Source organism: Ursus arctos, unplaced genomic scaffold (genome assembly GCF_023065955.2).
Source record: "Ursus arctos isolate Adak ecotype North America unplaced genomic scaffold, UrsArc2.0 scaffold_24, whole genome shotgun sequence".
Classification (NCBI taxonomy): domain Eukaryota; kingdom Metazoa; phylum Chordata; class Mammalia; order Carnivora; family Ursidae; genus Ursus; species Ursus arctos.
In genome coordinates, this window is record NW_026622919.1 from 12,751,849 (window position 1) to 12,767,330 (window position 15,482).

The window sequence follows — 15,482 nt, forward strand, 5'->3', positions numbered from 1 at the left end:
TTTCTCCTGTGTTTTTCTTAACATTTTTTCTCTAGCTGACTTCATTATAAGACTGCAGGATACACAACGTACAGCAGACAAAATATGTGTTAATCAACTGTTTTATGTGTTCCATCGGGCATCCGGTCAACAGTAGGCTCTTGGTAGTTAAGTTTTTGGGGAGTAAAAAGTGATACGTGGAGTTTCAGCTGTGGGGGAGTAGGTGTCAATGCCCTTAAACCCCCGCATTGTTCAAGGGTCAAGTGAATAATTCACTGGCATATGCAGCTTGGATTTTAGGTTTCGAAGTTAACCAAAAGATGAATCATCTTATAAAATTAAAATCTCCTTTGAAATTCTCTCAAACCACCAGCACCTAGGCTCTTAGAAGGTCAGAAGCCAAGAGTAGCTTTCTTGGTGTATCTTTGCACATAAGAGACATGCAACTAAAGGAGGAGTCGGGCTCACCCTGTCTGCAGTGGAGCTGTGAGTCTCATGCCCTTCCCCAAAACCCTGCTCCTCTGTTGTCTTCCTTAATTCAGTTAATGGCAGCTCTGTATTTACAGCTGTTTGGGCCACAAAGAATGATTCAGGAGGGGGAATTTAATAAGGAAGTGTCCTGATATGGACTTAAGGATGAAATTGTTTTGTATTTCAAGCAGGACATAAAGGTCTTTTGGATCAACCCTCCGCTTTTGCAGATTAGTAAACAGAAGTCCAAGAAGCATAGGCACTAATCAACATAGATGGACCCACCGAAGCATTTAATAGGACTGACTTGTTTTGTCCTCATAACAACCACGTAAGCTAGGCGCTGTTAATTCCCCAGTCTACAGATGAGGCAGAAAGGATAAGTTATTTGTCCACGGTCATGCTTCTAGTCGCCGTGGGACTGAACCCAGGCAGTCTGACTACCGAGTCCGTGCTCTTTGGGTACGACGCTCTGCTGTGTATAATGTTTTCCTTATCTGTAATCTGTCTGTGAATTGAGGAAAGAAAAGGCTACTTGAGAGAAAGCTGTCTTGTACCTTCAGTAATTTCTGTGTTTTGCTAGGAAAGGTAATGAAATTGCAGCAGGGGGCTATGGGAAGTGTACTTTCAGTGCGTTTTCCAATTTTCACCTGATTATCCTGGAGTTTGCCCATGCAAACGCATGTGATGCTTTGGAAATAGTGCCGAAGCAGAAAGATGTCTCTGTTGGTTTGGATACATATCTGGTCTTAATACTGTATTTCTAGAAAACTTGCCCAAAAGGAGATCACCCCAACGCCACTGAGCAGATCCAGGGTCACCCAGTTCAGCTTCACAAATACGCCCTGACTTTGTGTCTACCGTACGTGTGCTGGGCACTGGAGATATCGCGATACGACAGCGTCTAGAACATTGTGCCTGCCCTCAAGCACTTTTATGACTATAGGTCCCAAAGTGGCAACATTCCTGGAAACCCTGGTGTGTGCAGAGTATACCGCAAAAGAGAGGAAACGTGGGTATTTATTATATGGCCGCAAAATGGGCAGCCTATTAAAACATGATGTGGCCAAGTCACCACCCCCCACTGTATTACCCCAGAGAATAGCGCACAGTCTTGTGCTATTGAACCTTGACATGAGGGGTTGGGGGGTGGGGCCTGACCTTGGCTTAGTCCAAAAATATGTTCTTTTGATGACTGGAATAAAATGATGTGCTTCTTCTCCTTCCCCCCCCCAGGACCCAAGAAGCAAGCACAAGTTTAAAATCCACACTTATGGAAGCCCCACCTTCTGTGATCACTGTGGGTCCTTGCTGTATGGACTTATCCATCAAGGGATGAAATGTGACAGTAAGTAAGTTTTCTTTTCCATAGATGGTGAGGCTCTGCAGCTTATGCCCAGGGTTTACAGAGCACCTCAGCTTCAAGACCTTTTCCACATCAACTCAAAAATAAAAAGAACTCGTTCAAATATGTACCACACCAAAAAAAAAAATGTGTAGGACTGCCCCACTGTCAAAGTACTAATGTATTAAACTCCTTACTTGCCTGATAGTGAACAACAATAACAACAACAAAACCCCACCCAATTTATAAATGAAGTTAGTGCTGTCGTGGGGTGTGTGTGTGTGTGTGTGTGTGTGTGTGTGTTAGAAATCTTCAGTCACTATAAAATGCAGGCTAGTCAAACCCCAAAGCAAATGCCATGTGTTGAAAGAAGACTCCCCACCTCCAGATTCCACATTTGGTTAGGCTTCAGAATACGCTAAGCAACCATAGTCATTATCTTCCCGTGTCTCTAATTAGTGGGTGGACTGTGGAAAAATCCAGTAGGCTCTCCTTCAAACTGAAACTACGATGAAAATAAAAACCAGACATCTGAAGTTCACTCGCCCTGCTGCATGTTCGTGGACAGACCAAATGTTTACCCGTCCAGTTAGAGATGAAATCACTGAAGGCCACGGACAAGGAAGGCATCAGCCCCTCCACTCTCCCTTTTTTGTTCTGTATGTATCATCATCAGGCACCAGGTAGAAAGAAAAACAACTCTGGAAACTCTTTGCTTTGATAATTCTTATGAGATTCCCCAGGCCATGTATGTGTTTAAGTAAAAATGTATACTTTCAGGACCAAAAGAAAGGGAATTACTGAACCTGTTTTTCTAGTAGACAGGGAAGTGTTATGGAAATATCACTATGTTTCCATTCATTAATTGCTGCTCTTATGGCCAAAAGCTTTCTGTGTGTATTCCACAGGGAGCAAAGACAAGCGTGTATGTAAAAATCAAGATGAAATGAACATTATACAGCAGATGGATAGTTTCTCTCAGCACACAGGGGTCCTTCACCTTAGAAACTGTCAGATTTAATAGCCTAAACGAAACGTTTCTGATGATCCAGGCCAGTCGTTTTCTGTATTTTGAGAAACCCCCGGACTCTGTAGATACGGATCTCGGGGGTTCTGCAAGTACTCTCCTGTTACGGAGCCATACAACTCTAACAGAGTATGGAAGTAAGTGCATTGTCAGGGCGGGACTGAGACAGCTGGTTTCAAAATTTTGTTCGGATCAGAGGGCTTTATTGGTGATCCATGAATGTCTTTGTAATAAACAAATGGCATCCGTTTGCATTTATGAGCTAAGTTTTTGCTGATGAAGTAACACTCATCTGGCTTATGTGTTAGGACTCCGCTTAAGATTTTGTTTGAAAAATGGGTTCCATTACTAAAAAAAAAAAAATTTGAAAACCTGACCTGGACCAGTGCTTTGTGTTTTGCCTTCTTTTGTTTTAAATTCTTTTACTTGGAGTCGTAGGGCTTCTGGGGCTGCTTCCTGTGCTCCTTCCTCAAGGGAAACAGATAAGCAGATGGGTGCCAGGAGCCCAAGCCCTCCCTTCCCTTCTGTAGAGAAGAAGCCTCTCCCTGTGCCTTCCCACGTTGCAGGGTTAGAATACCATATACAATTCTGCTTGGTAGGGGAAAGATGTGAGCAACCCCTTGTCCAGGCCAGCCTCTTAGTTTGCAGAGCAGGAGACGGGATCAGAGAGAGCACTTGAGCTCCCCAAGATCAAAAAGCCGCTAATGGGGGAGCCAAGACAAGAACACAACCCAGGGCGCACTCGCCTCCCATGCTCCCCTCCCTGTGGCGCTTCTCCTTTGCAGAGAGGCTGGCATTAATTTCTTTGAAGTTGCAATTCCGCCCCGGCACTTGAAGGTAGGATTTGGTGACCCCAAGTCCTGTCAATAGTCTACCTTGTCAGGAAGCCTTTATATCGGCTGCATCGAGGGGGGTGCACGGTTTGGAATGGTTAGCTTTGGAAATAGAAACCTAGACAGAATCCACATTTGTGAAGCAGCGGATTGTTCTTTCCTCGTTGCATGCGTTATCCTACTTTCCATATCGAATCATAGCAAATACACGTTATTTGCGATGCTTTTTGCCATTTAATTCACCACGGTAACACTCAAAATGAGCACCAAGGCTCCACCATGAAGGCGACAGAAGAGCCTGGTAGCATCCTGTCGAGGGGGTGTGAGGATTCCAGTGGCCCTGGCTCCTTCGGGAAGCCTGGAGGTACAAGGACAATAGAGCTGGAACACCCACACAGAATCTTATGTTTGTGTTCAGCATACAGGATTCTTTTCAGGGTGTCTTTGGTTCACTGCATGGAGACTGATCTTTTTATTCCTCCGTGTCTCACCCACGTAATGTCAGCTGGTAAGGAGTGGTTTATCATTGCCAGCCATGTATTTGTTTTACTTAGAATAATATTTAAATATTTGAAGACAGGTTTAAAATCTCAAATACAAGTTCTTAAAAAAAAAAAAAAAAGCTATCTACTTAAGCCTTCTTGAAAACACAGAGTTAACTAAGGCAGTGAATTTCATGAATCTCCTGGACTCACTCCACAGATTGTCACTCTTCCCAAGTGGTAAGCTCAGAAGGGCCTAAGAAATTCTTTGGCAAAAAAAAAAAAAAATAGCCTCGGTCTAAACTTTGCATGTAATTTGCCTCTGCATACACGAGATATTAATTAGCCCGTGCTCTGTATGCATTTACCTGGGTGAGTTTTGTGTAGTGTTAAATAGTTGATGCATTCTCGGCCGAGCAGGCAGGGGGATTTTGCTTCCATGAAGACGGGACAAATACGGCACGGGTATTTTAAGGATAGCGTCGTTCACATGAAGCCTGTGTTATAAGGGACATCTGCTAACAGTTCTTCGTGTCACCGAAAACATTGTAGCGAAGCATCGAGTTAGAGGGTAGCTCATTTTCACTTGTGCTCGCGCACCACAACACTGGGGAGGCTCGAGCCCGTCTGCACAGCCTCACCCTCCGCTTCCCCGGTTCACAGCCTGCGACATGAACGTGCACAAACAGTGCGTGATCAACGTGCCCAGCCTCTGCGGGATGGACCACACGGAGAAGAGGGGCCGCATCTACCTGAAGGCGGAGGTCACCGACGAGAAGCTCCACGTCACCGGTAAGGCATGCCCGCGGACGCGTGAGGCACGCGGCGTCTCCGTGGGCATGCGGGTCAAGGCCGGGCTCATCACGGCCTGGGAGTCGGTCGGACTCAGAGCCAAGGATTTCCCATGAACCCGTCTCCCCAGAGACTGCTCTGGACGCCGACTTCCCGGCCACTCCAGTGCCGTCCGAAGTCATGCCTGCCGTGTGGGTTGGGGTACCCTGACGGCCTGGCCAGCATCTTGTGCCCTGGTGCCAGCGGGGGGAGGTGGACAGATGGCCCAGACGTGTCATGGCATCAGACTGTGGTGACCTGACCAGCCCATGCTAATGATAACACCCACAGTGAACGGCCATGAGGTTACAAAGTTATGCTTCCTCTGCGTGGGGCACGGTGCTAAGGACTTCGCCGTAGATAATTCCAGGGAAGTTCGTTTCCTCTGACATCGCTTCTGCGTCCTCGCATGTGGGGCTGTGGCTCTCACCTGCGTTTCCCTTGCATTGGACTGACGCTGTTGGTGGGGTCCACTCTGTCCTTGTGGCATCTTGTGGCCACCAGTGTCTGTACAGCCCCAGCCTTACACACATTCGTTCTCTTCTCTGCTGTGGCTCCCACCTTGTCAAAGTCCCGTACCGGGGCAGGGAGCACGCAGCCTAGGAGAAAATGACCAGAAAGCAGTAAGCGGTAAGGGATTCGGAAGCAGGAAGTCAGAATGCCTATTGGCTAAACATTTCCCTGTTTTTCCTCTACTTCATAAAGCCGCTGCTTTGGGCGGTCTAACAGACCTGGCGGGGGACCAGTCAGAGCCTCATGGTGAGGGGCAGAGCTCACTGTGAGGTAGGAATGGCCTGGCAAGAGTTTCTGAACGCTCAGCCCTCATTCGTGTTGTTTCTGATACAGCAAAGCACGCCGCCCACTGGACCCGTCTCATGCCTTCTCCCGTAATAACAGCAGCAGCCCTATGGGGCTTGCTGGAGTTGTGCACGGTCTTCTCTGAGCCTCGAGGAAGCTCACATGTCCCAGACGCCCTGGCGGGGGGGGGGGGGGGGGAGGGGGAGGGGGGACACCTGGTACATGGTAGAGGCAGGCCAGATCCCATTGCACAGGCACAGCGAGGGGTGCTGTTCTGGGGCCCGTATGCTCATTGCCCCACCACGGCCAACAGCTGAACTCAGTTCACCGCTCTGCAGGGTCATCCTGGGAGACAGCACCCCTCGCCGAGTTAGACGTAGATTTTCCGCACGTGAACGTCGACAAGTCTAACGTATAGCAACATTCTAGGTTAAGTCTCTTGAAGGTCCATCTAAAGTGCTTTGCAGAGTTACAGCTCTGCTCTGTGAATATGAATCCAGCAAGAGTTCAGTCACAACAGCAACAGCAGCCGACGCAAGTGGGCCCCACAAAAGGGCCGCTTTCTGAGCACATCGTGTGGTTAACGTCTGTAAACCTAGGTGGACATTTACTGTATTATCCTTACTTTAGAGGTGAAAGCACCAGGAAATGATGTGACAGGGCCAAAGTCATGCAGGTGGTACATTTAATAGTTAAATGTTTAATTGCTGCAAGTAGAGATACGGTATTTCAGTGATAGTGTGGACAAGAACTGGAATCTTGTCTTAGTTCTGGCTGCCGTCATAAACAGTAAAGACTGTGTGGCTTAGACACCAGCATTTACTGATCACAGTTCTGGAAGCTGGGAAGTCCAAGATCAGGGTGCCGCTAATTTGGTTCCTGGTGAGGGCTCTCCTTTTTGGTTCTAGATGGTTAGTGTAGCTGTGTCTTCACTTGGGGATGGGGAGACAGAGGAAGCAAGCTCTTGGGTGTGTCTTCTTATAAGAGCCCTGATCACGTCGTGAGGGGCCCCAATGTCATGACTTCATTATTTCCCCAAGACCCCATATTCAGAGGGTTAGGGGTTCAACGTACAAATTTTGGGAGGATACATAATTCAGCCTATAGCAAATCTATTTTTAAACTATGGTTATTATTTGTGTGAAGGAAATATAATCCTAAGTATGGAAAGCCCAACCCAAGGGAGTAGCTAATAGGCAGTCATTTGTCTAAAACTCTTAATTTAGAGTAATTTTAGATTATCAGAATCAGAATTAATTTGGCTGTAGTGAGAACACAAATATAAATAAACCGTAACAAATAGAGCTCATGGTTCAAATAAAAAAAAAAAATTCATAAGTAGTACAGGGTTCCCTTCACCCAGTCCTCCTGTCCCCCAATATTAATATTCCTCCATAACCGTAGGGTAAGTATCAAAGTAGACATGTTTTTATTTTTTTTATTTTTTATTTTTTTTAGAGATCTTATTTCTTTGAGGGAGAGGAGAGAGAGCACGAGCGGGGGAGAGGAGGGGCAGACGCCCCACTGAGCAGGGAGCCTGATGCGGGGCTCAATCCCAGGACCCTGTGATCATGACCTGAGCTGAAGCCAGATGCTTACCAACTGAGCCACCCAGGCACCCCTCAAAATAGATACATTTTTAAATAACACCTGGTAAATTTGGAGAAAAAAAAATACCTGTGTATCTGTAGTTACTCACTAGAAATTATTTTAGCCAAAGAGAAGATGTGAGACTTCTCTTATTCCAGTATGAAAAGACTGCTGGGAATACAAAGCGAAGCCCCTTCAGGCAGAAGCTGTCGGTCACGCCCCTCCCCCTCTCCTGCATGAGCTGCCCAGCCTCCCAGCCCAACAGTTCAGGCACAAATTTGTCTTGACTCTTGTTTTCAGTAACAACAGCTACCATGCATTGAGTACTTGGTATGTACTTACTCTTCATGAGACTGGACCTTTCTTCGTGCTAAGTGCTTTCTATTCCTTGTTTCACTGACCCCTCAAACAATGCCATAAAGTACTATTATTATCCTCAATTTTGAGATGTGCAAACGAGCTAAGAGAGAGGGAGAAATTGTTCCAAGTTATAAGGTAGAAAGCGGTGGTGTTGGAGCTGGAGTCCACGTCTGACTCCCAGCCCCTTGCCTTCAGCCCCGAGGCTGTCAACCTCCCAGTTCTCTCCTATGAATTAAAGAGTCTCCTTTTGAATAAAGAGCAAACCCATAAATATTCGCCATACCCCTGTTTGGCACTCCACAGGTTCTGTGAGGGTGCAGAAGGTCCCAACGTGAGATTAAAACCAGGGGAGCAAAAAAGTAGCTGAGGAAGGAATTAATGGACGATCCAAGTGCCTGCAAAATGAAGTGCTTGATTATGTGGATGCTAAACCGTCCATCGTGGAGAAGGGGACTGAGAACTGCGGCTATCTGAGAGGCAGAGGGAGGAGAGTTCCAGTAAAGGGCCCAGATGGAATGGCGGAAGCAGCCTGGCTTTAATGAGAATGCAGGTATAAACAATGAACCGTAGCAGCCAGAGCTTAAGTCCAAATGCAAGTGGTATCTTCCAAAATGCATTTAACCCCTGAGCAGCTGTGTTGATGGTTAGATTAGCTCAGCTCCATTTTACCTGTGCAGAATTGCTCAGATTGAACATAATTCCCAAAGTAAAATAGAAACTCCCAACAGACGCCTGCTTTGGGACAGCAATCGGCCTTTTGAAATCAGAGATGAGTTTCCTTTCTAGATCGGTGCGGTATTTATGGGCAAGGCCTCCGCTTTAGCGGTATATTTTTATTTTTTGCCTCCGGGCAGTGGTGCTGATGTTATCTGAACAGTGTCATTTTTATTTCTTTCAATATGCGATTTTAATAGGTTTTCTACGTTCTCGTGTGCTTTTTTATTTGGTTTTTGGAGGAATGGTTAAAAAAAAAAAAGGAATTCCCTCGTGGGAACAAATTTTCAATTTAATGTTATAAGTAAATGGAAAAAAATATCATGCTTTACAGCTGCTCCAGGAACACATGTCTCCCACAAATAGATTATTCTGCAGAAGAGTCTCATTTTCTCAAATACTCCAGGTGGTTAATTTGGCCTGGAGATCTAAGTTCTCCAGCGAGTTCTGTGGGGGAGGGCAGGGCTTGGGGCAGGATCTGAGGCTCCTTAAGGAGCAGCAGACGGGTCATATCCTCCTCGGTGCGCCTTCTACGGCAGTTTGCAATTCGGTGCCCGTGTCTCACCACCCCAGCCATTGAGACTTGACGTCATGGTATCGTGATTAAGCACTAATGCTCCCTCTCTGTGTTCTTCCACCTTAAGAGCATAGAGCCTACAGAGTCGAGGCGTTGAGACTCAGCTTTGGGTAACAGTCATTGATTCTTTGATTCACCCATTCATTATACACTTATTGAGCATGTCTTCGGCTATCTCAAGGTGCCAAGGAAGCAAAGATAATTAAGACATGGCCCTTATTGCAGAATGTGTGGTCTTTGTGGGGGAGGATGGATTAAGACATAAAAAAGGGACGACGAGGCGGGGCGCCAGGTGCCCTTAAGTGCGGTGGGAGTTGGGGAGAGCGGTGCCTCACCTGCCCTGCGAAAGCTGCAGACAGCTCCCTGTAGCCAGTGACAGGGAAGCCAGGGGGACATTTCAGATAAAGATGCAGAGCCGTGGAAGGGCATGGCGTGTTCAGGAAGCTCGCACAGTCCAGGACTCGAGGAATTTGGAGTGTGAGGTGGGGAGAGCTGGAGGGAAACTTCTTTCCATTTTCAAGGGATCAGGGCTATAATCCTCAGATTGTACGGTTCTTAGGGGTCATGTAGCACAGGCTCAAAGTTAAATATTTTCTTTTTCAAAACTGGAGGATTTTAAGTTCCGGGTGGCTGTGTTGTCAAGGATAGGGCATCAGTCTCCTAGCCTGAACTCCGGATCTCACCCTAAGGCTCACGGTGACCTTTGACTTTTCTTTGTCAATGCTGGGAAAGGGGGCAGAGCAGGTAGCCCACTGGTTGCCTAAAAGCTTTGTAGGGATACTTTTCCCAATGGCAGGCAGGCTTGTGGACTATAATAATCAGTGTGGGGCTGCCAGCAAGGAGCTGGACCAAGCTGCTTTCTTAAGGGAAAAGGTATTACTCAGAGGTGATGTCTATGAAATAAAATCTTGGCTGCGGGATTCGGATCCAGCTCAGGTATACAGAAGGTGATGCAGCTGGTATAGCTGGTCCGCAGGTCGGGATAGAGAGAGGAGGTCAGCAGGAAGCTGCTTAGCCTCGAGTATCTCCAGATTGTCCATTATTGGTGATACTACACTTGATCACCTAGTTCAGGTGTTTTCATCAGATCCCTCCACTACAAAGGTACCCTTGTCTGTTTATAAATGATAAGGAATCTGGGTGTCATACTTGGAGACCCGCAACCTTCCACCCAGTGGTTTTAGCATCCATGGATGGGCCGTAATCAATTATTACGTTGGTTGCACAACGATGACTTTCTAATTCTGTAGTTCCTTCTATGATCATTTGCTGGAATTCAGCTGAAAGAAAAGCTTTTCCTTTACCTCTCTCCTACATTTTTTTTTTTAAAGTGGGCTCCACACTGGGCATGGAGCCCAGCACGGCTTGAACTCAAGACCCTGAGATCAAAACCTGAGCTGAAATCAAGAGTCAGATGCTTAACCTACTGAGCCACCAGGGGCCCCTCCTGTACCTTTTTTAAAGTAGCAGTTTGGGCTCACGAGTTCTTTCCTACTGTCAATTTTTTATGTTCAGATTGTTCAAAATATGGCCAGTGGGAATCCCTTTAAACTGGCTCTGTGTCTTTTTGACATAACGCATCAGTTTTTTGTTTTTTGGGGTTTTTTTTTAGCGCTCCCGTTCTTTCTGGAACAGAAGAGCACCCAGCTTGCCCTTAATATTTCTGAGCAGCCCTGAGTATTGTTTTGTTTTGTTTTGTTTTTTGCTGGGACATAAGAATCCAAGGTCTGAGAGCTGGGGTGCTCATTGCTTCTGGGGTGTTCCTCTCTCTCAGCTCTTGCAGGAGACAGAGGAAATGACTCTACACTGGTGCTTCCGGTTCTAATCGTAGCTCAGGGTTTTTCCTTACCTTTCCCCAGTCCTCATTCATTCCTCCTCCTCCCTCTGTGGATCTCTGGTTCCTGGTAACATCAGTGAGTTTACTTATTTGCTCTGCCCCAAATCACATGCAGCAGAGTTTCAGAATGTATATACCAATAACTCTAAGAATAAATCTACTCCATGAAGTTCACTATTTTATTGCAGTTTTTAAAAATCCTTAGATGATATCCCACTAAGGGTAAGAAGTCAGAATACCATCACTCTGGATTGAATGTTTTCCTGTGTAGTTCTGTTCTCCGTTTGATATATGCCGCCGTAACTGAGTGACCAAACTCAGCCTACCCCATGTGACAGACTGAAAGGGTAGGCCTCCTAATCTGATGTAATAGAAGGTACGTGGTATTGCCTATTCAAGTACTTTTGCCCAAATCTTATAACCTGAATCTAATCATGAGAGGGGGAGGGGGAAGCAGATAAATCCAGATATTGGGACATTCTCTTGTTAACCAGTATGGACTTTTCAAAAACGCCACTGTCCCAAGAAACAAAAACAGTCAAGGGGATTTGAGTAAAGGAACGTGGAGTCATGGCAACCAAGTGAAGCCTGTAACACTCGATTGGATCCTGGATCTAAAACAACAACTATAAAGGACTTCGGGTGATGGGGGGGGAGGGGGGAATGTGAATCTGGACAGTATTCTAGGTAATGTTTTTGTATCAGTGTGAAATTTCTGGATGATAATGGTGATGTGCTTTTGAAGGGCAGTGCTGATGTCTGGAACTCACCTGCAAATAATTTGGTTAAAAGCAAAAAACCCAAAAAGCTGAAAATACGTGGAGGTACATACACACAGAAAGCCTGTGTGGCACAATGTTAATAAATAGCGAATCTAAAATCGATGGAGGGTTGGGTGGATAGAGAGTCTAGGTGAAGGCTGTATAGGTGTTTGGTGTACTGTTCTTTTGACTCCACTGTTGGTTTGAAGTTGTTTAAGCCGAACCTCCAGAATGCTGTCTGTAGAGGTCACTCCCAGCTGGAAGGAGGCCCCCAGGTGAGCCAACATCAGAGCTCCCGATGGGGTTGCTAGTGGACTGCCAGCCAGTCAAAACGCAAGCAGCAAATGTGGGAAAGGAGACGTGAGAGCAAACCAGAAAATCTGCTGGTGTTTCTTGAGTGCCTGGGTCCTGTGAGAAGAGAAACCAACGTCCACTGAAGTACCTTCCATGTACCAGGCCCTGATTGGAAGCCTTTCTGTGTATTAACATGGTGATGATATACATTCATCACAGCAACCCTTCGAGAAAAGGGCTATCATTATCATTATTTTGTAACCGAGGAAGCAGGCTGGAAGAGCTCCCAGGCCTGCCCAAGGTCACACAGCTGCTAAGTGGAGAACACTCCCCCCAGCGCCCAGGCACGCGCTGCCCCCTCTCTCCCCACAGCCGACCCCTGGCCCTGCCAAGGGAAGATTGTGTGCTAGTGCAGATGTGGCCCATACTGGTGCTCAAGTGTTTGCAACTTCACGTTTCCGTCCTGCAATTAACAGGTGAGTCTACCCTCTGCTGGTTCTGCGGCCCCTGTAATTACCACAGGGCCATGGGCACCCTTGCGAGTGAGGGTCTGTCATCATTTCCCCCAGCGTCCATCCCCCAGGGCTTAGATAATGGCTGGAAATAAACATGGCGTCAGGGGATCTGGCTGAAAAAGAATTAAAATGGACAAAGATGGATGGAAACAGATACCCGCTCAAGATGTGTTCTGGTGGTGCACGAGTCGGCCCGACATGGGTCCTGCCCCTGTCATTTCTCACCCTGCCATCCCCCACTTTTCCTTGCTGGCTCTGGTTCTTTCCCACTGTAGACTCGTCCTCCCTCTCCCATTCCCACAGTCTTGAAAGAACCCATCTCTGGCAGTTACCTGCCTTGAGTTTGCTGATGCTTAACATGTGCAAAAGAGTTTGCAAAAGAAACCAGGCATGGTCTCTAAGCTAAACATGAGTCGTAGTGTGCTTATACCAGAAGAACGCCCGCCGGTTGCCCCATTCCAACGGGTATGCTTCTCGGTGATGGCTTCTTGGCATGGTTTCAAGGGATTTATGTACTCTGTCTTCTTCCTTGATGGGATATTCCTAAACACAGATGTCCCACCTCTGCATGTAGCTCCTTCGGCAGCCAGTACCTTGCCTGCCTCCCCACCAAGTCTTATTCCTGATGCCCCCCACCCCCACCCCTTGACACTCTGTGTTCCAATTGTAAAGAAAGCTATGTGCTGTTTGCCCAGTGGGCAGGCTGATTCCCACCTCCTCACCTTTGTTTCTGCCGTGTCCCCCACTCCCTCGGGAACATCCTTTTACGCTCCGCTCCAGATACCTTTACAAAGCCTCTCCTCCCATTTTATAGCTCGCCTCAAGTCGACCACTTTATAACATAGCCTTTATAACATCTATAATGTGATTTCACTTATGTTTATCTGCATATTAATCTCCCTCCAGCACACCATTAGCCCTTCGAGGACAGAGATGGTATCTTACCTCTCATATCCAGCCCAGGGCCTCAAATTTGTGCCCTGATGTGTTTGTTGAGCAGATGATGACGATAGACGTCTCCAGTAGGCACAGAATAAAAAATTCATTTGGTTTTATACTGTACTCTCTACATCAGATCCAAGCAACTCTTCCCACTCTGGTCCTATGTCGGGGTCGAGTTAAAATGATCCTATTTTAGCCTAATTCTTGAAGCCACATGACTTCTGGGATCTTTCAGAGAAACACATATCAGCCGAGAAAGAGGTTCATCCTCTCCAAAGAAACATGGCATTATTTACATCCTGACTGTGGTACCGCATCCTGGCCTGTCTGGGGCAGAGCTCACTGTCAAGTGTGTACTAACTAGCAGCCAGCTCTCCTGCCCGGTTCTCTGTGCAGCGATGCAGACATAGCTTTCCACGCTGGCTGCTTAGTCACTGGATGTCCCTGGGAAGCAGCAAGACTGGGGCAAAGGGCAAAATCCACGTGGCATTTTCTTAATGCAGTGTGTGCCTTTGTCTTAAAATACCCTGGTATCCAAGCTCAAAGTGACATGGCTTCTGTGTCTCCTGCTTAAAATGATCTTAAGCCCCTGGGTTCTTGACAGGGACCTCAGTCATCCATCTACTTTGGCATCAATGGCTCCTGCTATGAAAATGCATTCTTAAAGATGGGCTTTGAACGCCTGCATTCCTGGGAAAAGGAGGGAGGGGGGAAGAGAAACATTTCTGGGGCCTCTTTCAAGATTATGCCATTAGCATACAGGGACATTGACCTTGACTGAGCGGGTCATTCTTGTGCAGGATTTTAATTGCTTCTAATTATAGGATTATCATTTAAGCACAAGATTAATTGCCATGAAATTATTGCAAGGAACTTGATCTTCTTCTAGAAAGTAAATGCATTCACCAAGTGAAGAATCTCTCAGAAGCTTGCAAATGATGTCTTTTTAATCATGTCATGGAAACTTTTTTTTTTTTTAACTCTTTGATGGGGAGAGGAGATGATGGGGAGGGAATCAAAGAATAGCAGATAAATGCCCCTTTGGATTCCTCCCACCCCCCACCAAGGTTTTCCAGCTTAAACATTCAGTGTTCATGTGGTTCATCGGTGGACATGTCCCAAAATAAATGCAGAGGCTTTCCTCCTTTGATCCATTTCATCGTCATGGGTGGGTAAGAGTGGTCCACTAAAAAGCTAGGAGGGGCAGATGCTGCCTTTTGGTCCCTGCCAACACTAAGCTGTTCCATATCCCACAAACATTCTTTTTCAAATGTCTTGAAAGGAATCTCCTTTGTATGTGGACACATACACCTGCTCTGGTTATTAGCACCAAAATGGTGCTGAGAAACATCAGACTATGTCCATCTCAGCTTCTAGGCATTTCCATTTGGGAAAAAAAATGCAGATTTCCTGAGAAAATAGGAGTTAAGTTAGCTCCTGGGGTTCTTCTAAAATATCCCCATTGGAATAAGGTAGGGAGTGGCCACCTGCAGAAGCTCTGTACCAGAATGTCCCCCCACAGGGGACTCTCTTGACTGAAGAGAACAGTAGCTGTACTTTACCACCTATTTTCCTTGGCAATTAATGCAAGTTTTGTGGCTAATTAAAGACAGTCAGGGTCCCTTTTAAAACCAAGTCAAGCCTCTTTTCCTAAAATAATGAAGCAAGAACAGATGCGAGGCAAAACTTCCTATAAAAGCATTCAAGGTGGGGGTGCTGAATTTGGGGAAAGTTACATTGAAGAAAGTGTCGCTTCACCAGCTTCGACCCACCGAAGGCAGGGGAGGTAATCAAAAGCAATGGGTACTTCCCTGAACACCCAGTGGGAAGGTGGTGGGAGGAGGACTCTTGTTCTAGAATATACCCCACTGGCATCTCCTCCCCCTTAAGTCGCTCTGCCTGCAGCCAACCATGGCCAGGGCGAAGGGTGGGCAGGACGAGGTTCTTCGGCTGGGTATTTGCCACTGTCGATTTATGGGCTGCCTGGGTGAGTACCCACAGAAGAGCTCTTGTGCGTAAACATCTGCCCACAAGGCCAGAACGTGCGTGTGCCCCACACATTTTAAGCAGCACAGTGGAGCCTCATAGGTCTAATTCCCCACTACTCTAGATGGCCCTGAAGCCTA

At 46.6% G+C, this 15,482-nt stretch overlaps 1 protein-coding gene across 3 annotated transcripts in view; it reads left to right on the forward strand.

Annotated features, from left to right (window-relative positions):
• The window catches only part of PRKCA (protein kinase C alpha), a 384,286-nt gene that overhangs the window by 257,812 nt on the left and 110,992 nt on the right, over window positions 1-15,482 (forward strand). For all 3 annotated transcript variants that reach the window (XM_044389116.3, XM_026512416.4, XM_057318221.1), the window contains exons 4-5: window positions 1,687-1,798; window positions 4,801-4,929. In XM_044389116.3, coding sequence (XP_044245051.3) covers window positions 1,687-1,798; window positions 4,801-4,929 — 241 coding nt within the window. The remainder of the gene's footprint in view (window positions 1-1,686; window positions 1,799-4,800; window positions 4,930-15,482) is intronic.